We start from the raw sequence: 23,575 nt of genomic DNA, 5'->3' as shown, positions 1-23,575 counted from the left end.
TTCATACACACAAAAGCAGGTCTTGTAATTTTTATTCTAGAATTTGAGACATCTGCCGGATATAGTAATACAAACCTCACTAGCTTATGCAAGGATATCTGGATCAGAATCGTATTTCTGGCTGATGAAACAAAATTATACAGCCAGATGGCTAAAACTTTTTACTAATATTTGTGAAAAGGACTTTTAAGAGTTTTATTTGCCAGTTTTCAAATTGCCCCCACCCCCTTTTGGACAGCAAGTCTTTCAATTGCTTGTTCCACTTCTCTATCAAACTCCTCCTCCGAGGAGGTTCTCTCTCTGTCAATCAGTGCCTTCTCTCCATCCTAAGAGTTTGTAGTTAAGTTTAGCACTGGTAACGAGGGAGGCTCCCCTACACATGGAATTTCCCTTTATAGATATAACCTTTTTTTAAAAAAAGGGTCTCAAAATAACTGTTTGAGGATAGTCCTTGTGCTAGAAAGGTATATTTTGGCTATATCAGCATGGTCCCAGTTCAGCTTGTGTTTTTTAGCTAAATTACTGAGTTCAGATTGGAACTCATTAAGAACAGGGCAAATGCAGAATTTTCTTTGCCTTGACTCAGCATGGGTAGACCAGAATGTTTTAAAAAGAGTACTTTTAATATTGCCTTGTAATCAGAGACTGGTTTGTCCTTCTTTTGTTTACAAGATTGATTGACAGTCTTGTCAGGGTTTTTGTTTGTTTGTTTGTTTGTTTTTGGCAATACTGTACTTTGGGAATTCATCCTAAAGTCATTAGTAAATTTCTTTGGGTCTTCCTTTGGAGCAGGGATACATTTCACTATTGCTCTGAGCTCAAGGTTTTGACCAAGATGTAAATATTGTTAAAGAAGCAGACCAGGTTGAGCTGAGGGCTTCAGTTTGTAAGGCGTTTATCTCCTGTGCTCTTTATCTTTGGGGTGAGACGGTAACAACTGAACAAGACAGCAGGCAGAGGAGGGTGGAGAGAGGCAGGAGTTTCGTCAGTGACAGTCCCTTGTAACAAATCTTTTACTGAAGCTATTTTAAAATCCTTAAGTCTTTTAGAAGCTTCTGCATTTCAATAAAAACAGGTGACCATTCTCTCTGACTAGTTTGGGAGACCTTATGTTCAAGTGCAACTCTTAGGTTGATGATCTTGTCCAATTGGGTTGTCTGCGTAAAGTCCACTGTAATTCTAAGTAGTCCTGAGAAAGGTTTTGCCGGTTTTGGTAGACATCTACAGCTTCTGGGACCACAGTTTTGAATATTAAAGAGGCAGATATACAGGAAGGCAAAGTTCATGATCCATTAGAATTTAAGGATTCTGTTTTTGTGTTGAGTACTGGGTTTTTCAGAGCTAAGATAAAAGGGTAAAACAGTAGTGCCATGAGGTTATGTTGTGTGTTGTTTTATGGTGTTTCTTGTTGCACATAAATTTTTCTTAAAGTTGGTGAGTGACCTTGTGTTGCGCTAACTCATTCTGTGACCACCTTATCCTAACATGGGACTCTTGCATTTAGGTGGCAAACACTCTGACAGCTTTTAAGTCCTCAACCCGTACCCATTAGTCAAATTGAGACTTTACTTCGAGATTACTTTGACCAACCTAGTCAATAATTTGGGGATTTTTTTTGTTTATTTTTGTTTTTTTCAATAATTTTTCTTAATCTTAGCATGCAAAAAGGAGAAAAGAAAGATAAAAAATCCTTGTGAATTTCAAAAGATTAAGTCATGTACCCTTGCGATACCTGCCACTTACTGCAACACACATCAGTTATGTTTAAAGCTGCAGCCCTCGTCAGTCATCTATCGATCACTGTGAACACCCAGAGGTCATATGTTCTGCCACAGCACAAAAACCTTAAACTCAAAAACACAGGGAGCTTATGGAAGTAAAAGACTAAAGAGCTCAAATACAAAGATAGTAGAGCTCACATTCAAGAGGACTTACAGCCTCTGGCTTCAGTGAAGAAAACATAGGACTCTAATGAAGGCAGAAGACACCTCACATACATTCCTCATGGATCTGGAGGTCACCAAAAGTCTTCTTCAGATTCCATTCCCATTGCCAGAACTGTCAAAGAGTAAAATGTCAACAAATTGAGTGCTAAATGTCTAACTGTTTTAAAGATCTAATTGGCTTTTATTATCAATTCAGCATCCAATACACAGGAACTCGGTTAGACATGGCAGCTTCATCAGCAATAAGAAGACAACGTAGTGCAGAAAGTGGATGGCTTAACATTAGGTTACATTACTTGTACGGGTTAAAGCAAAGGGGACATCCCCTACAGCTCAGGTTGACTGGGCCCCTTTTGATTTATGGCTGAGGATGTCCTATTTGCCTATTTGGTACATTTCATATAAATGGTATACAATACAAAATCTTTGATGACTTACTTTTTCATTTGTCATAATGTTTTTCAGGTTCTCCTGTTATAACACATATTAGTACTGCATTCCTTTTTATTGCAAAATATGATCCCATTCTATCACAGTTTGTTTACTTATTCATTAGTTGATGGACATTTGAATTTTTCCACTTTTTGGCTATATGAATAATGCTGCTATCAACATTAGTGTATGAGTTTTTGTGTAACATATGCTTTTATTTCTACTGGGTAAATGACAAGGGTGAAAATTAATGGATTATCTGGTAGCTCTGTTTCATGTTTTGAGGAACTGACAAGCTGTTTTCAAAAGTGTTTGTTTTATATTCACACCAACATGTATGAGAATTCCAATTTCTGCACATCTTTACCTTACATTTCATTGTGTGTCTTTTAAATAATGGTGATCTTAATGGATGTGAAATAACTTCTCTTTGTGGTTTTAATGTGTTTTTCCCTAATGTTTAATAATTTGGAGAATATTTGCATTTCCTAATTTGCCATGTGCATATCTTATTTTGAGAAATGTCTATTCACTTTTGTTATGTTTTAATTGGGTTGCCTTTTTATTATTTAATTGTAAGTGTTCTTTATATATTCTGGATACTATATCCTTACCAGATATATAATTTGCAAATATTTTTACCTATTCTTCAGGTTGTCTCTTTTTTTTCTTGATGGTGTCATTTAAAGCATAAAGTTTATAATTTTAAAAACATATCAATCTTTTTTCATTTAAATCTCTTGATCTTTTTAAAATATCAATTGACCATAAATATTAGATTTTGCATCTAAGCACTCAATTCTATAAATCTGGTCTAATGTCAGTAGTACACTGTCTTGATTATTGTAGCTTTGTAGTTTGTATTGAAATTAGGGAGTGTGAGTCCTTTTACTCTTTTAATAAAATTATTTTGAACATTCTGGATCTCTTTCATTTTCATAGTCTCTATTTCTGGATCATGTTTCATGAAAACTTGAGAAAAATGCTTATTGTACTGTGTGCAGGGGAATATTCTATAGATATCTATTAGGTTATAGTTTTGTTTTGGCCTTAAAAAATCAATATCTCTGTTGATTTTTTGCCCATTTATTCTATTATTGAAAGTTATGTTCTTAAGTCTCAAACTATTACTGTTAACTTTTCTATTTCTCCTTTTAATCATGTCATTTTTTACTTTGTGTAATTTTCTAGCTCTGTTTCTGGATGCATACATGTTTATAGTTTTCATTTCTTCCTGATAGACGTCCCAGCTCTCTTGTCATTGCTGTTTGCATGGCATATCTTTTCAATCCTTTTTCTTTCAAGTGATCTGTATCTTTAAAAATGTAGTACACGTCCTCTAAACACACTGAAATCTTATAGTTTAAAGCTAAATTTTCTTTCCACAGTTACTGACTTATTGATACTGAAATTATACCTTGTTTCTAGTCTCTTTTATTTTTTATATTTTCCATTTTTCACACTGATTTTGTATTATAGGATTTGTTGTTTAAAACCCAGTATGTTGGTACTTTAAATAATTTCTTACTTCACTATTTTAAATTTTAGAAGAATAAGAAACATTAAGTATTAAGCAATGCATATTTAGATCTAAAAGGTAATTATATTTTACAGTATGATCATATGGGCGCTGATACGTCTGTTGTCACTCAAAAAATTTTTCAGTTGATTGGACTGACAAATGCTGTAAGTGTTTGATTTTGCGCTTTATGTGTTGCTGAAACAATTCCTGTACCTTCTGATATGACACTGCCTGAATACACATATTGTGTGATCTAGGGAAAATTAAATTTCGTTTTAAGTTGCAAGTTTCCTATCTGTAAAATAATAATAATAATAATTGTAAATACCTAATTAGGTTGTTTAAATAATTAAATTAATTTAAGCATATGGAATGAAACTCACTTAAGTGCAAGTATCTTAAAATATAAAGTATTACTTGTATTTTTAAGAGCATTTATTACTAATTAATGTACTTTAAAAGATCCAATCTAGATTATAGTTCAGTTGTTTAATATTTATCATAAGTTCATTTTTATAGATATGTTAATAAATCTATTTTAACCATGATTTTTAAACATATTTTTTTGTATTTGTTTTATTTTAGATTTTTACTTCATTTAATATTACAATAATTCTATCTTCATTGGAGCTTTGGATAGATGAAAATAAAATTCTAACCACTGGAGATGCTAATGAGTTATTACACAGGTTTTTAGTATGGAAAAGGTCTTATCTTGTGTTACGTCCGCATGATATGGCATTTTTACTTGTGTAAGCATATCCTGACATTATTAAAGCTTATACAAAGGAAACATCCAGTTTGGCCTAATTTCTGCCAGTTGGCAGGCCTTTAGGGAAAAAAATCTTCTTTCATTTTTTTCTGACATATAACACTGTGTGAATATTATTTTTCACAACACAGTATTTATAATAACATTATTGATATAAATAACTTTGTTTATTGGTTTGCAGTTAAAGCTCATCTCTTCAATCTTGTTACCATAGGTCTTCTTACCTTAGAGGGTATACTACTTCATTAAATGTCTGTAACTGTGCATAAAATATTAACAATATCTGTTTGAAGAAGCATATATGAATTCTATGAATATAGTAATTTAGTCTTTGTATTATGATTTGTAATCATAAGATTAAAAAAAACCAAAGAAATGAAAACACTATTGTATGTATTAGGGGTTATATTAATGCCTGTATTATAATATAGCCACATTGTGTTGAAGTGTTTTGCATGTAAGCCTCACTTTCTATTTAAAAAGCTCTTTATTTTTCTCTTATCTATCTGTATATCCTGATTATATATATATTATACACACACACTATATATATATATATATATATTTAATGAAATTATAAATATATATTTTGTTTAAAATTTTAATCTTTTTTCTGGTTTTTCCCATAAATATACCATACTTTTGCATGGCTATGGAAGACTAGCTCTGTCTGATGAAGGCGAGTCTTTAGTCCATAGGGTGCCTCTGCCCATTGATATGCTGCATTGCTTTATCTTTCTAATTTTAAGTGATTTTATTTATTTTTATTATTTTCATTTTGGAGAATTTATTTTAGTTTAAAAAACATTACATGAAATAAATCTTTATTATGTTATAGAAATCCATATGAAAATATACTTTCTATTATTTGTTTTATAATCTATTGTTTTCAAAAGATGTAGAAACACTTAGTTGCATCCTTTGCTATGTTACGCCAATGTTAGGTGGAAATACTTACGGGTTTAATACAAATGTGCAAAACAAAAATTTAGCTTGTAAAAATTTAGTATTAACTGTGCATACTTTTACTAAATTATATGATTATAATCACTTTTTAAATTTAAGCTACAGAGAAAAACCAAATTATGTTGGTGCAACGTTTCAAGGGAAGATGTGTGATAAAAACTATGCAGGAGGTGTTGCTCTGGTATGGTATGGCTTAATTTGCTTGGCTAAAATTTATAGATAGCATGCTACTTAATTTACATACAATTAAAGATTTTCTTATTTCTATGTATATTAAAATTTGCATTATTCTAGGGATCTTTGTCCTCGTTGCCAATAAAAAATTTTAAACTGTAAGAAGTCCTCATTGAACTCACTACATATAAAATTTTTACAATTTTCCAATCATGAGTTCAACATACCCATCTTAGGAGGTTGTTAAGGTAGTGATCCATTTCAGTCCTATTATAAAATGCTCATCAATTTTTCATAATATTAATATTTAATCATTAATTTATTTTAATTTAAAGCACATATTTTATACATTTTCTTAATGACTCAGCTAACATAATTATGAACCAGATTAAAATAAAAATGTGAAACTATTTGTAAATTGCCTTAAAATGCTTCATTGGGCATAGATGTATAACACAACCATATGCCCTAATTGACATTATTTGTCTTAGCAGAAAATCTTAGTGTATTCGAAACCAGTATGTTTTACCTCTATTTTGTGATTATGGTTATTCCCACAAATAGAACTTGGCTTTTTATTTTACTTTGTGTGTGTTTGCACACTGTCTCCTGGAGTTTCAGAGAGGCAACTCATAATACTCTTGTTTCAGTGAACAAGTTAAATGAAGCTAAGGGAAGATATAAGAAGATGAATCGATCAAGTGGGGACAAAAATTCATCATTAAAATTTATAAATCATAGTTTGGAAAATTTGGCTTATATTTTATGGGCAAGTGATTTACCTAGTCTCAAAAGCTGGAATTTGGCTGACTTACTCAAACAGTCACATGTAACATTAAAAAATCATGACTCTCTCACGGAGTAATACCTGCACTGATTAACAAAAACGAGAGCTGGACGTATTTTCTGTGAAGGCAGGCTAGCTACCAAGAAAAAGGAAACACCATAGTTTACTGGAAAGTGTGTGGCTTATAAGCAGAAAGCAATGGTCTCCATAGTGGGAGGACCAATCAAATTAATTAACATATCACATCCATCACCAACCACAGTTACCAGAGCATAGTCATCTTACAGCTGAAGGTTTGAACCCCTTGACCAACATTTCCTGCACCCCCCAGCCCCTGGTAACTACAGCCCCACACTCTGCTTGTATGAGTTTTACATTTTCAGATTCCATGAATAAGTGAGATCGTCAAGTATTTGCCTTTCCATGTCTGGCTTATCTCACTTAGCACAGATGATTTTTGATGACATATAACATAAAAGAGAATATAGATGAATCAAGTCTGGAAAATGAGAAAAAGTTGAAGATAAATCTTCAGTACTTGGATATTGCAGTGTAAATAAACTGATCAGTGCGACAAAGTAGAAAAACCTAATAATACACCCAGACATATTTAATTAAGTGATTTTTTGACAAGTTGCCAAAACAATTCCTGTCATACACTATACAAAAATGCCAAATATAATTAATATCAGGTATTCATAAGAGACTTTAAGTAAGAATGATTTTTTTCAGATATTGAAGAGATCATGATGGGAAATTGACAATATCAAAAAATATTGATAAAATAATTCATGTTAAAACTTAAAGTAGAAGAATAAAGACAGAACAATTAGGAAATTTAGTACCTAATGTGACACAATTGCAAAAAATAAAGAGAAAAGCAGTGAGCTGATTATCTACCCTTAAATATATGAAACTATAAAAACAAAATAACACTAAAACATGCAGAAGGAAGGATATATGAAATAATGCCAAATGATAAAGATAAAAGCAGAAATCATTGAAAGACAAATGATAGGTAGAAAAGATATAGTCAAAAAGGATATTAGATCTTTTGAAAAATAAAAAAACATACATATCTCTGGCAAAACTATATTTTATAAATTAGAACAATTTATACCTTAAATAATTTTGAAAACTTAGACAAATAGTAACTTGTTACCAGGAACCAACAATTTACTAAAACTTATACAAGAAGAACTGGAAATATAAAATAATACCAGACTACTAAAAAATGTATTTATTACTTAAAAATTTCACAAGGGAAAAATGCTTTTAGGGGCATTGTTGCACAATTTTGAGGAAACTGATTGTTTCAACCTCATACATTTATAGAGAACAGAAAAGGAGTAAAACACTCCACAGGCTAAGAAGCCAGAATGACCATGATAATAATAGTATTGTATCGAGGACTTTACACAAAAGGAAATTAGAGGCTAATCCAATCATGATCAAGAGAAGAGGTAAAAATCATAAATCAAAATACTCACAGACTGAATCCAGCAGTCTCTAAAGATAATAGACCATGACCAAGGTGACTTTATCCAAAGAAAGTAGGGTTATTAAACCTTAGAAAATATATTAACATCATTTAACTTAAAATAATGTCACAATATTATGTCCATTAATAATATTTGCTAACAAGGAGAATGTTGTGGAGTATGCATAAAGCAAATATCCTTCACAGGGCCTGGTTTTCCAAAGCCTTGCAGTTTCAAATATTGACCTTGCAAAGGACAGGAAATTTTCCGCAGGCTATAGTCTCTGTTGTAAGATAAAGAATTGTAACACAGCAAGGTTGCTGGCTCAAAGACAGACAGTTTACTGATTGACATGTAACGATACTGGGAAATTGCTGTAAGAAGAGAGTGTTTGCTAAAATCAAGCTTTTGTTGCAAATTGCATTATGGAAGGTCACCTTGGCTGTCTTAATATTACCAGCTTCTATTTTTAAACTTGTTAAACTATACTTAGCAAAAACCCCACCTATGTTCTCTTCCTGTAACTTCCTGGCCTGGTGAATAAATGCAGGAAGAGAACCCCAATTCATGGTTAATTTCCCAAATGGAAGGAATGTCTCACTCTTGAGAGTTCTGGGAGATTAACCCCTTTTCGGGGCTTCTCACTGCTCAGAAGAGATGGGCGTTGTGTAATCTTTGCCGGATCCATCACCCACGGGAAAGTGGGTGACAAATCTGTGGGAGGCAAAGCAACAGAATGTGGAAATAATTGATGGGATCTGGAGTAGGCTATTGTAGCTAGTGCTGTCAGAGAAAGACTGTGAGGAGGCAACAAGGAGGAGGAGGCATGTGTGATGTGAGAAAGGAGCCAGGCAAGGTCTAGGAAATCAGAATCACTTTCAACGATTTTCAGATGGGAATGAATGTTCTTGTCAAGTGGGCTGTGAAAATAATGTTAGTAGAAGTAAGAAAGAGTCTAATTATATAGGACCTTACAGATCTTGGTAAAGAGATTTGAATTTTATTCTCTTGGCAATGAAAAGGCACTGGGAGTTTTCAAACTCGAGAGATATTTATGTAGTTGTGCTGGGAAAAAGTAATATTAGAGAGGAAAGGATCAAAGCACAAAGACTAGGTAGGAGACAATTTCAGGTAAATAATATAAACTTTTGTTTTATTCTTGGCTATGTGAGAAGTAGTATTTGTATAGGGTATATTATGAAAATAAAACATAGAGGGCTTACTAATTTTTTGGATTTATAGCATACATAATGGAAAAAATCAATGATTATGATTATGCCTAAGATTTGTTTTGAAAAACTGGGTGAAAACAGGTGTGGCAGACTTTGGAGGAGGAAAGGAAATGGAAGGTATCATCTGTTTGAGCTGACATACAGAATACCATCAGCCAAGTGGCTTATAAAAAAGAGAAATTTATTTCTCATGGGTCTGGGGGCTGGGAACCCAGGATCAAAGTGCCAGCAGGTTCAGTGTCTGGTGAGGCCTTCCTGGTTCATAGAGGGCTGTCTCCTCACAACGTCCTTCTGTGGTGGAAGCACAGAGAAGCAAGCTCTCTCAGGACTCTTATGAGGGCGCTAATTGCAATCAGAGCCCTCATGACCTCATCTAAACCTAACTATTCCCACAAATCCCACCTTCTAATGCAGTAGTCACCTGCATTAGATCTGGTGAGGGCTCACTACCTAGCTTGCAGACAGCTGCCTTCTTACTGTGTCCTCACATGGCAGAGAGGGAGGGATGGAGAGAGAAAGATCTTCCTCTTCTTATAAGGCCACAGTTCAATTGGATGAGGAACTTATGACCTCATTTAACCTTAATTACTTCCTAAAGATCCCATTTCCAGATACAGTCACATTGGGAGTCAGGGATTCAGCCCATGAATTTTGGAGCAGAAACAAAATTTAGTCTATAGCAGTAGACTTAAGGTGTAAGATGTGGTATGAGAAATAAAGAGGCCTATTTAACCATGTTAAAAGGGATTATTAAAGGGGAAGACATAACAGTCATTACGTGGCATGCATCTAATTACATTGCTTAAAAATATATAAAGCAAATGTGAGAGGATCACGGAAAAGATAAATCCATGGTCATATTTGAGAGTGAGAAAACACAGCAACCTAACTTAGCAATACTATTTTCTATTTTGTCAAAATTTTTAAGACCTTATACCAAAGAGCAGCAGAACAGTAATGTAGAGAATTTACCAAAAGTAATAATAAAAATAATAATGATGATGATAATGATACGATGGTAAATAAAGTGGTATCAATAAACATAAAATGATTGAAATCTTACAGAATCTGTTCTTCAGAGAACTCGTTTACTTAATCTACAATGGATTAAAATCAGAACTAAATAACAGAAAGATCACTTAAAAATAGCTATCGGTTTATAAATAAAAAATGAAAAAATAGAACTTATTTTGAGCTGAATGATATTAAGATACCAGTGTATCTAAATTTATGGGACGCCAAAAAAATAAAACTGAGAGGTATATTTACAACTTGAAGTGAAAATAAAAACACAGTTTAAATACCAGTCATCTAAGTCTATATCCAAAAAGCGTATAGACAATGAGTTGAGGTAAAAGATTCTAAAGAAAGGAAATAATAAAAATACTGGCTACTAATGAAATAGAAAATTTATATATAATGGAGAAAATTATCAAAATTCAAATTGATTCTTTGAAAAGATAAACAAAATTTAAAACAGCTAAACTGATATCTCAAAAAAAGAGAACAAAAATTATCAAAATATTAATCGGACAAAGGGAAATAACTATGACAGATCCTACACATATTAAACACATAACAAGGTATATTTTCAGCTAATTCATGGCAATAAGTTTGGCCAAAATTTGTGATTTCGTAGATAATAAAATTTATCAAATGAATAGAAAAATGTATGAATAATCATTGCTCTATTGGAGTAATTGAGTCTGTTATTAAAACTCTTTCTTCAAAAACAAACAAAACTCTAGGCCCAGATGTCCTGCCTAAGAAATGGTTTCAGACTATTTAATGCCAATAATAAATTATATTAGAGAATGTAAAAGAAGGGGCTATTTCCCACACTGTTTTATAATTTGAGATTTACGCTAACTTTAGGAGTATGTTAGCAAAGAAAATTCTGCAATGTATAAAATGATAACAGATGAATAAGTAAGAATTATCCCAAGAATGCAAGATTAATTTTATGTTTGAAAATGAATCATAATCTACCATATTCAAAGAAATAATAAATGCAGAAAAACATTTGATAACATTTAGAACTCATTCATGATAGAGTGAAAGAAAGAAAGATGATGCCTGGATAAGGCACAGGTGGCACATATGCACAGTGGAATACTACTCAGCCATAAAAAAGGATGAAATTCTGCCATTTGCAGCATCATGGATGAGTCTGGAGAAAATTATGTTAAGTGAAACAAGTCAGACAAGGAAAGAGAAATACCACATGTTCTCACTCATAACCGGCTGCTAGGAAGGAAGGAAGGGTGCGGGGAGGAAGGAAGGAAGGAAAGAAAGAAAGAAACAACCACAATACGCTGAACTTTCAGAAGGAGACGACAAACCCAAGGATCCTAGAGATGGGGGGAGGGAGAGGGGGTTTGGGAAGTGACAGGTCGGGGAAAGGGCCTAAGGAAATATCACAATTTGTAAGAATGAATATGCTAATAATATAAAATTTTTTTGAAAAATGAAAGAGAGGAAGGAAGGAAGGAAGGAAGGATCTCAACAAAACAGATATAAAAGGGAACATCTTCAAGCAGCTTTTGCTCACTCTAAGGTCATGAAGCTTTACTTTCATATCTTCTAATACAAATTTGATTCTTTTGCCTTTCAATTATAGATTTAATAATTTGTTTGGTGGGAATTAGGGGTCAGGATTATTTAGTTCACATTGTATAGCCAATTGCTCCATAGCACTTACTGAAAAGGTTATTTCTCCTCCACAGTGTTACAGTTGTGCCCTTGTTATATAAATAGAGTCATCATATTTTTGTCCTCTTTCTGGAATTATTGGTCTATTTGTCCTTTCACCAGTAACACATTGTCTTAAATGACTATAGCTTTATAGTAAATCATCACAAACAGTAGTATAAATCCTACTAGTCTCATATTCTTCAAGACTGTTTTCCATTTACATTTTGGAAAAATTTCAGGTTTCATTTTTTGTATTTTTATTATATTTATAATAATTCCTGTAACATGTCAGTTGGGCAGACATGGATGGCACTTCTGTGGATACAATATTAGATGCCTGTAATCCATTTCACCATGTGATGATTGTTAATAATTACATTTGTTCTCCCAGTAAATAAAATACCTCCAAAATGTGTGCACGTACATTTGTGCTTTTTTTTTTTTCCAGCACCCCAGAACCATAAGTCTGGAATCACTTGCAGTTATTTTAGCTCAGTTACTGAGCCTTAGTATGGGGATAGCTTATGATGACATTAACAAATGCCAGTGCTCCGGAGCTGTCTGCATAATGAACCCAGAAGCAATGTAAGATGCCTGACTTTCATACTTTTCAAATATAAGTCTTATATTAAGATAATTTTGATGTACGTATTTTAAGAAACTTTAAGCTGTTAAAATATATAATAATGGCTAAACACCATCTGTGACCAATCACCCTAGACCAAAATACACTGGTCTGTTCCAGTGCCCGTGCTGCACGTCTGTCTCAGTACCTCTCACACTGCAATGCCACACTTGCTCCCTCATATGTTGTCTGACTCTACATTTATCACCATGTTTACTTGTATGATTTTATAATCTAACGCATGATTTGATATGCCAAAGACAGGCTTGAAATCACTGATCAAGCATTAGTAGAACCTTGTCTGCATGACTCTCCTTCATTCTGCCCTGGCTCAGCCTGAGGTCTGGGCACGTGTTGATTTCAGAGATGCTGCCACACAACTTTTTCTGTTCATGAGAGAAGGGCTTTTGCAATATCCTTATCATGCTTCAAAGTCCTAGTGAACTTGTTTGCTGTTTTCATCATTATTCTTTTACTATATTATGAAATTTTATAGGAGTAGGAGAATTGGGAAACCTGTCCGGTAAGTGATCGGAACCAGCCTCTTTGTGATAGAAAATTCTTGGAGACATTTTCTGGTGCCAGGATCAAGTCCCATTGCCTATAGCAGCAAATGTTTCACTCTCTGCTCCTTCACTGCTGCTTGCACAATCACTTCCCCAACATATTTGTCCTCAAGTTCTTATCTCAGGCTCTGATTGAGAGGTGGGAGGACCCATACTAAAATAGTTTTCTTAGAAGTGGCTTTAGAATAAGAGCAACTTTGGCAGGAGATGATGTGAAAAGAGGGCATTGCCGTAGGTCCGGGCTATGGTGCAAGATGCCTTTTTCTTTGGTCCTTGTGATGATTAAGATACAGTGAAACAAGGCATTCCTGGTAGATTAGGTACATGCAGAGTCTGTGGTAAGTATCAGTAGGAGGTTTGCAGTGTGCACCTATAGTTCTGTTGTAGCTCCTGGTAGGCTACCCTAGGCCCTTGTAGAGTTGAGCATGTATCCAGGAAATAGTTAAGTGACTATGTTATTGAAGTTGAATATTTTCATCATAATTTAGGTATTTTCAGATCTACAGTTATAAGATCAAACGAGCATATCAATCCATCTGATGACCAGTGTGATATATCTGGGAACAGGCTAGAGAAGGTCCAGATAAGCACAGGTGAATAACATGAACAGGGGTCCCAGACTGCCACATCACCTACAAATAGCCTCACAGGTGTTTCCTAAAACTGAATGACGGAGGAAAGGAATCTTCAGTCTTGTCTCGTCATGTTAGTTGGAATATTTAAAAAACCCCACTCTGCTATACTAAAGTCCAATTAGAGTTGACCCAGAGATGGCGGGGACGGTAAGTGTCCCAGTAAGCATATTTCCAAACAGTACGTTTGGCTTTCCACATTGAATCCAGAGAACCAGAGATTGGGATCTACTTAGATTCCTATGCTGTGGCAAATGACTTAGATATTTGGTCAAGGATCTAGATGCTCTAAAATAGGACAACTAGAGAAAAGGAAGTCTTGGGAAGAAGCACGTGAATTTATTCAGAGTGGCACAAAGTATGCAGATGTTTACATGTGATTTTCAAGTCCCGCCAGAAAGTATTGACTTCAGAAAAAGCACTCAACAGCCTAGTCCATGAATGCCAACCTGCTCCTCTCCTTGGTGACCCATAAAACAAGCCTGTTGGTGAACAGATAGGCTCCTTCAGCCACTTTAGTGGAACACCAGCTTTCCGACCATCTAAGGACAGTTCTGTTAAATACTCTGTAAACTTCTCTGTGCTTCAAACAGCAAGAAGCCACCACTGCCATCTCGGTGACACACACTTAGGTTGACGTTTCTTCCTTTTCTCTCTCTTCATTCTGACTCCCCTATTCCTGCTTCCTAGCATCACCTCGCAAATAGGTTTCTGTAATCAAGTTTATGCCTTACATTTTTTTCTGGTTAATTTAAACAACTGTGTATAGTTCATATTAATAATATGGAGCACTGCTCATTAAACTTTTATTTTCTTTGACTGTAACATACTTTTTTATAGTGATGATGATACATTGCTTGTGATGCTGATTATAATGATTATAACAGCTGTAATGGTGAAGAAATGATAGGTAGGATTAGAAGATCTTAAATATAAATATAAGTAGCTTTTTGGACCCTCCACATCTTTCTAAATACTCACAAGGTACCTCTGTCCAATTTTGAAAGCAGGCTATTTTGTTGGGATGCCCAATGAATTGTTCCCATCGTGGTCAGAATCCTTCAAAATGCAGTGTTTCCTCAATTTTTTTTGAAGAAAGTATTAAGTGTGAATAGATTGGTCCTCATTGTTTTTGTAATGGCACCTTATTTACCGTATATAGAAACGGTATTGAGTATTTTTTATTGAGCTTGTATTTTGCAGTTTTGCTAAATTCATGTATTAGTTCTGAGACTTAATTTTTCGTTTTATTAGAATTTTATTTACACATGATTACAATATATTATAAATAGAATTTTACGTCTTTCTTTTCAATCTTTCTATTTTTGAAATTTCTATTTCTTCCTTATTAGAGTGTTTAGGTGCTCCAAGTGAGAACTGTGGCTGTCTGCTTTACTCTGATTTAAGGGCAAGACCTTTAATCTTTTACCATTAAATATGTTACCTAAAGGTTTTCCATGGAGGTTTTTAATCAGATTGAGGAAATTTTCTTGTATTCCTTGTTTGCCCAAGTTTTCATCATAAATGGATTTCATCACAAATTGAAACGATCATGGGCTTTTCCTACTTTATTCTGTTGATATATTAAAATTTATTGAATTTCAGTTATTAAGACAATCTTGCTTTTCTGAGATCAACTGCATCTGGGTACGATGCATTATCTCTTTTACGTATTTATACTATTTGTTGCTAGATTTTCCCCCAATATTTGCGAAATATGTTTGCCTCTATATTAATGAGGCGTCAGTTCTTTAGTGGTCTTCTCTTGTCATTTCATTATCAGGGTTGCATCATCATCATCATATACCTTTCTACAAGAGACTTTGAAATATTGGTATTATTTCTTTCCGAATTGTTTGATAGAATTCACCAATGAAGTCATCTGGACATGGGGTTCTCTGTTTGGAAGGTGTTTACTTAATTTTTAAGATATAGGGCTATTTAGATTTTGGTTATTTTTATTTTTCGAATAATTTGATCATTTTATCAAAATTGATTAATTTGCCCTAAGGTTTTTTTATAATCTTCATTTACCCTCTTTTATCCCTAATAGTGATAATTTGAGTTTTCTCTCTTTTTCTTAACCACTCTCACTAGGGTTTTATCAAATTTATCAATTTTTTGAAAGAGCCATGTTTTAATTTTATTAAATCTCTCTGCTTCTCCACTTCATTTTTCTTAATTAATTAATTTGGTTTTTATTTTATTTTATTTTTTATCATTACACGATGTGATCATTTTTTGTGGCCCTTTACCAGTTTCTCAGTGACCCCGTCCGCTCCTCCTTTTCCTCCTCTGGTGGCCTCAGTTCTATTGTCTCCTTTAGAAAGCTCCAGGAATTCTTGTGATTGTTATTTCTTTCTTTCTATCTAGTTTGTGATAAACTTGTTCCTATTTTTTCCTAGATTTTTAGTGTGAAAATTCAAATAATTGATTTTAAACTTTCCTTCTTTTTGTGTAAGCTCTTTAAAGTTACAGCTTCAACTGCACTTCACAAACTTTAGTATTTTGTATTTCATCTTCATTTAGTTGAAATATTTTCAAATTTTCTTTGTGGTTGCTTTTTCTAAGTAAGCAATTTTAGATATGTCAGTTGATTTCTAGATATTTGTGAATTTTCTAGGTATCTTTTTGCTATCTGATTTAATATCTGCTGTGTTCTAAAAAACATACTTTTCAGATGTCCATCTTTTGAACTTTATAAGTTATTTAATAAAAGTGTTTTTTAATCTTTTGCTTTCTACTTTTTAAATTGATTCTTTATGCTGTACGTGCTTCACAATATAATGTGACAGTATGTGTTGAAGTGTTGTTTTTCTGTTTTTAGTTAATTGGATGCCTCTAATGATTTCGTTGAAATTATATTTAAATATAGATTTTATTAATTTTTTCTAATGAATGTTGCTTATATAAAAATGCAAAATATTAGAAACAGGTTTTGATTATGGATTGAGAAAAAGATGCTCATTCTATTATTATTTACCTCATTGTAATGAAAACATGCATCATTTTGTCAATGCTTTGCAATTTTATGGTGAGGAAATGAATGTTTGAAATGTCATTAGTAAAGCGATATTCTGACTGAGATGTATATTTATTGGGACTTAGTTTGTACTTAAATTTGTCTGCAAGTTACAGAAAGCCCAAAGTAACAATGGCTTAAATCAAAGAGAAGTTTATTTTTATTTTGAGAAATTAGCATTCCATTAATGTTGTGGAATTTCACAGTATAATTTCACACTATATTTCTACACAGTGGCTTCCATTCCCAAGAACACCTCACAGCCCATGATGAAAGTTTCACTACAACTAAAGAAAATTATAGTCATCAACAGGATAAAGCATGGCTAGGACTTGAACCTCTGGCTCTATTTTAGGCTAATTATCAGACCTGAATATATGTCTACTCCCAACTTTAAAAAAGACTAGGAAATTTAGGCATTATACAAGGAAGTCAGGCATTCAATTAAAAATGAGAAGCTCTACTATCAAGGAAAAATGGAACAATGGGTAATGGGAACATCCGGCAAATCTGCATGAAGATTCCAGCTATAAATAACTTCTCCAGTTAGATATAATCATGATTGATCTTTTACTTTCTAATGACAATGTTTTTTTTTTTTTTAAACCGAAAAGTGTATCTTTTATAAACCAATCCACACACAATAAACATGTCTTGTATTGCCTGGTTCTCTGAAGGGTATTTTCCCAGCGTATGACCACAAAAAATAATACCAATATTAGTGGTTTGTTCAAAAATACTTAATTTGTCAGTGGTCCTCATGTGAATATTGTTTTCTTATAGTCATCTAAATGACTAGGTTTGAGACCACCAAGTTCGTAACCTCAAAACTCAATATCTTCATATTAGCCAAATCTACCATCAAATTATAGACCTTTGTGATTATAATCTTTTAAAATTATGTTAATATTATTCAGAATAATAAAAATTATAACAACAACTAAAAAATCGAATATTTACAATATATAGTTTCAATCATTCGCTCAATTATTTTTAAAAATAATGATTGAGTTTTCATTCTGTGCTAGTGAACAAAACCTCTTTTCTCCTGAAGCTAAAAGACTAGTAGGAGAAGAATGTCAACACATAATTAAATCAATAACACTGTAGTTGTTGATAAATAATTTGAAGAAAAAGAAATAGCACTAAAGAAACTAAAGACTAGTAAGGGGTGGCATTTTAAATGCATGCGTAGAAATACTATCTGTGTAAATTGTGAAGATCTGAAATAAGTAAGAGAGGAAACTGCATATATATTGAAGAAACCCCTTTTCAGGCAGAGGAAATAAATACTTGGTGAAGGGGACGGCAAAGAGGCCACGCACTTGAGCAGAATGAGTTTAGGTGGAGGACGGGGAGCTGAGAGGAAGAATGAGTGGATAAATCATGTAGACTTCACCCTAGTGACTGAAAAATATAAGTAGGTTTAAACATGTAAGTAACATAAGACTGTCAGTTTTTTAAAGAACATACTTAAATGTGTCTTGAGGAAAAAATATAAAGGGCAAGAATTTAAGTAATGATCAGTTAGGAGACTATTGCATTAATCTGTAATAAGAGATCACAAAGTCTGTGAAAAGGTGGTTGTTGTGAAGAATATATACATTATGGACATGGTAGATAGATTTGTCAAAGTTTTATGACAGATATGGGGTCTGTGAGAGATAGAAGATAACCTCAAAAGCTTTGTCCTGACAACTAGCCAATTAGAGTTTCCCTTCATTGAGTGTGGATACACTAATGGTGCAAACTATGGGTAGTCGTGGTTTTTAGTGCTTTGCATGTATTATATTTTTACAACTCTGTGAGATAAATAACAGTTTTATCTCCATATTAGAAAGAGAAAACTGAAGTACAGATAATTTAAATACCTTTTACAAGGGTACTTCAGAAATTTCATGGGAAGATTCATACACCTTCATATACAACCTCGTAAGTAGTGGCATGGTTAGCCACAGAGTCCGCATTCTAAGACATTACATTATCCTTTTTGAGGGGCAGGTTTGGGAGAAGAGGAGTCAAGCATTTAGGAAATTTAAATTTAAATTTAATGTGCCTATGAGATAGGCTTAAGAAGAAACACTGAGTAAAGAATTGAACTCCAGAGTTTAGGTGATGAGTTTACATTAGAGAAACAAATATATGAATTGTCAGGTATAGGTGCTATTTAAAAATATAGAACTGGATAAGATTACCTATAACATGAAGAAAGGAAAAGATTGTTTCTTTTGTTAATAAAGGGTTATTCAAACATTTAGGAATAAAAGGAATAAATGAAATGCAGATGGAGCACTTTCTAAGGTAGAAACTAAAACAGAAGAGAACAGTGTCACGAATAAGTGTAATATGAAAGCAAATAAAATTGTATTGTTTAGTTATTATTCCTACTAAAATACTTAATATTTACTGTAAATTCTTGCACAGTTGGCTTTCCATGCACAGCAAATGAAGTCTGGACACTAACACAATTGAGCATTTGGTCTGTTTTATTCTAACAGTAGGCAGTCTATGGAAATTCTTACATAAAACTGAAATTTCATGTATTTTTAGTCATTCCAGTGGTGTGAAGACCTTTAGTAACTGCAGCATGGAAGATTTTGCATATTTTATTTCAAATCCAAAATCTCAATGTCTTCAAAATCAGCCACACTTAGATCCATATTACAAACAGGAAACTTGTGGTAATGGAGTATTGGAACAAGGAGAAAGCTGTGACTGTGGGAGTGAACAGGTGGGTACTGATTTGAAAGAATGTACACCACAATTGCATCAAGAAGTGTTAATTAGTTTGTACAGTGTTACAGTGCCTTATTCAATACAATAAAGCTAATTAATATATCAATAACCTCACATGGTTAGCATTTTCTTTTCTTTTCTTTTTTTGGTGAGAACACTTAAGATCTACCCTTATAGCAAATTTCAATTATACAACACAATATCATTAACTGTAGTCACATTGTCATATATATTAGATCTCCAGAACGTGTTCATCTTGCATAACTGAAACTTTGTATCCCTTAACCCTAACCTTCCCATGTCCCCCTCCTCACAGCCCCTAATAACCTCCGTTCTAATTTCTCATGCAAATAATGCCATGAATAAGATCATGAATCCTATAACTGAGTTGCTCTGGGCTTCCTCTCTTCCTCTTGAGTGTATTCTTCCCTAGTATCTCTTTTTAACCTAAGATGATCTGCCATTTTAGAAGGATCGATAGAAATCTTTCACTATCACACAAGAAAACATAGAGGCACATTTGTGCATTCTGAATATTTTAATCCAGGTCAGTATTTAAGTTTAAAAGACTTGGAACATACATAATCAAGCAAAGCATTTTTCCAAACCACAAACATCTTAGACAAAGCTCATGGGTTGGAGGGAGGTGGAAGGAATAGAGATAAAGAGAATATAATGAGGGAGAGAGAGATTATGCAACATAGAGAGTGGCGGAGACCTGAGAAAATCAAAAAGGCATGAATGGAGCTCAGTTTTTCCTACTGCAATGGCTGAGGTCACTCATGTGTACTCTCCCCAGCACGCAAAGTATGTTTCTAGTCACCTAAAGGTGTGATGTGTTTTTAAGAAATTATTCACCATCATCTACTTGTTTTGGCTTTGCTGAGTTTGAAAGAAACATCTTGAAAATTTCCACTGAAATTTGACAGGAATATATCTTAGCTCCATTAAATGTTTGTCATTTAGTTGAGGTCTAAATCACTGTGATATAACTTTTCCCTCTAGAATTCCATACAGATTGCAGTAGTAACGACATATGGCCGAAGAATACCAAAAATCCAGTGTGTCCTAGTGAGGGTCTTGTTATAACTCATATTAAGATTATTAAAACTCAAGGTTTACTTTTGTGAAACTGTTTTTCGAAATTAAATCAAATCCCTGGGAATTTAGAAATGCGTGTGTGTGTGAGAGTGTGTGTGCGTGTGTGTGTGTGTGAGAGTGTGTGTGTGGTGTGTGTGTGTGAGTGTGTGTGTGTGTAAATGCATTGTCTCTCCAGCCTTCTCCTTTCTTATGTGTTGTCTTTATTTACCCTAATATTAGAATTCTTTAAAACACATTCTCTAGGCATAAATTATCACATATAATAGGGCAAAAATAAGATATAGGAGAATTGTATACAGGTGACAATTTCGGTCATGTTTAGAAGTAATATAATTTTTCAGTCTTTCATTAGAGAATTAAAACTGAAGTAAACCTATAATATTTCATAAAATGTAGGCTTATTAAAATATAGTAAATTCAGGAAAATCTAGTAAAAAGTAGTCAGTACAATGGAATTTTAAAATCATAACTCCTGCTTATTCCACGTCTAGTATTTAACTATCTCTTTGTAAGAGCCAGAGTTGCTTTCATTGTCTCGGCTCTGGTGGGCCCTAGGGCTCTCAGAATATAAAAAACACACAGTCTAGCACATAGTACGTGATCAACAAATGTCTGCTCAGCAAATGAATGAATAAGTGGCTTTTTTCTCTGTTTGCTAACATGTAAGTTAAGCATCTGTCTGTATATTACATAATATGTTTTCATCATTAAACTGTCTATCCAATGTAAATAAAATTTGAAAGATACGTCAGAGCATTTGATTTGCCTTTCAGGAGTGTAATGACAAGGGCAATACATGCTGTAACAGTGGAACGTGTACATTCACAGACGGTTCAAATTGTGATGAAGGACCATGCTGCTCAAATTGTGTTGTAAGATCTTTTCAAAAAGTTCTGTATTGCCTACATAAGTAAACTGGCCATTCTTTATAATGCTTATGTGCTCATATTCTGCTTTATTCCATGTCATTTACCTCGACCCATCAGTTTTCTTCAAAAGGAACGGAGTGCAGGCCTGCCATCAATGACTGTGATCTCCCTGAATACTGCAACGGATCATCCGCACAATGTCAAAGTGACGTCTTTGTTCAGAACGGGCACGCGTGTGGAAACGGTCAGTGGCTCTGTGTTGATAAAGTATGCAGGAGCGGGAAGCAGCAATGTGTGGATACATTTGGCTCAGGTATTTATCACAACTTGATTTCCCATATGTATGTTTTTCTGGAAACCACAAAGAAATAGATATTGATGTGTAACTGTGACTCTTTCAAATAATGTGACTTATAAACAAAAAGTTTTAAAGTCTGTGAGACTTCTGAGTTCATGAAATAAGAAGACTGACTGACTACAAGCTATACTCTCTTCTCCCACTCCTTATCTACAATGTTTTGGTAAATATAGAATAAGTAAATATGACTACAGCCATTAAAAGGATCATATATAAAAGTTGTCATATGAATACAACTTAAACCACACACGCAGGCGCACACGCGTGTCCATGCACACGCTCACACCTGGGAACTGTAAGGAGGACTCATGAAAATCCCAAAGAGGAATCCAGAAACTGTAAATCCTTGACAGGTAATGTGAACTGGGGTGGAAAACAAAAAGGAAAATCAAAGCACAAACTATAAATGAAATTATTTTTTGAAAAAAATGAAAACGGCAACAAAGGTAACTATTTCGTGCTCATATAAGAGGAATCAAGAGCAATGGTTCCTGTTTCCACCGTCCTTATTATTTGTTTATTTTGAGGATTGATAATTACTTTACAACTTGTTTTTATACAGAAATTAGAATTAGACTTGCTACCTGTTCCAGCTGAAAATCAATCAATCGTGGATAGTTCAAGATTAGAAAATACGTTTGTGTAAGGATTTAAATAAAGTGGCACTGTAAATTTAGTCATCTGTCATGAGGTTTTTACATCTTTGCATATTAGCAGTTGCCCCTGGCTTTCATGTTTAAGAGAACCGTGTGAATATCCTAAATCATCTGTCAGTCACTAGACCTAGCACGGCATATCAGAAAAGTGATAGTCACAAAGTTTATGCCAGGGATGGAAACCAGATAGCATGCAAACAAATTAGTGGCGTTAAGACATGTAAATAACATGAAGTATCTCACTCAATGGAAAATGACATTTGATAAAGTTTTAAAATGTCTCAGAAAATTAGGAAGTTTGTGCAGCTATAAATCAAACAGAACACGGAGAAATTTTAAATATATTTTGTTTAATATCAAGAGCAATATGAGGGTTCCTTCTGTCGTTAATAACCTTAACTGTGGAAATCTATTATAACAAGACACAGAGGGAAAGGAATAAAATTTATGGAAGCAAAGAGTTGGAAAAGCCAACAGGGTCAACAAACTTAAAACTAATAAGCTTGCAGGTTTTATAGACGTAATTTCACACTGCAAATATCAGCATTGTTTCTCTACAATGGTAAAAAGCCCATTAGAAAATGTAATGGGATATAAGATAATTGAAATTAGCAAAGAAATCTATTGAAATATATTAAACTAACAATATGAAAATATTTACAGAAAACATTGTAAACCTCAAGTAATGGGTATAAAAGTATTCTAAAATATTTAAGAAATAGATTAGATTTATGAATAGAAAAATTTAATTTTCAACAAATTAGTTTAAAAGTTTAAAGCAAACAAAGTGAAAATCCCAGCAGGATATATTGAGGAATTTAACCAGATGTCCTATAATGTCGGCACAGTTGGAAGACTTTTCTTTTTGGGCAATAATCATAATGAAATGGTTAATTAGCAAAACTAGCAAGTAGACCTTGCTGTGGTCCAAATGACCATGTCCCCTTCCAAGTTCATATGTTGAAATCCTAACTCCCAATGTAAAGCAGGGCCTCTGGGAGGGG

At 33.6% G+C, this 23,575-nt stretch overlaps 1 protein-coding gene across 1 annotated transcript in view; it reads left to right on the top strand.

Moving 5' to 3' along the window:
• ADAM2 (ADAM metallopeptidase domain 2) overlaps positions 1–23,575 on the top strand; it is a 107,823-nt gene that overhangs the window by 47,594 nt on the left and 36,654 nt on the right. Inside the window, exons 8-14 of the mRNA XM_063077506.1 lie at positions 3,993–4,064; positions 4,486–4,652; positions 5,738–5,819; positions 12,455–12,591; positions 19,402–19,582; positions 21,462–21,560; positions 21,675–21,870. Of these exons, the coding sequence (XP_062933576.1) occupies positions 3,993–4,064; positions 4,486–4,652; positions 5,738–5,819; positions 12,455–12,591; positions 19,402–19,582; positions 21,462–21,560; positions 21,675–21,870 (934 nt within the window). The remainder of the gene's footprint in view (positions 1–3,992; positions 4,065–4,485; positions 4,653–5,737; positions 5,820–12,454; positions 12,592–19,401; positions 19,583–21,461; positions 21,561–21,674; positions 21,871–23,575) is intronic.

The sequence above is a fragment of the Cynocephalus volans genome, chromosome 13, assembly GCF_027409185.1.
Source record: "Cynocephalus volans isolate mCynVol1 chromosome 13, mCynVol1.pri, whole genome shotgun sequence".
In the NCBI taxonomy this organism is placed as follows: Eukaryota; Metazoa; Chordata; class Mammalia; order Dermoptera; family Cynocephalidae; genus Cynocephalus; species Cynocephalus volans.
This window is presented reverse-complemented; position numbering and strand designations above follow the sequence as displayed.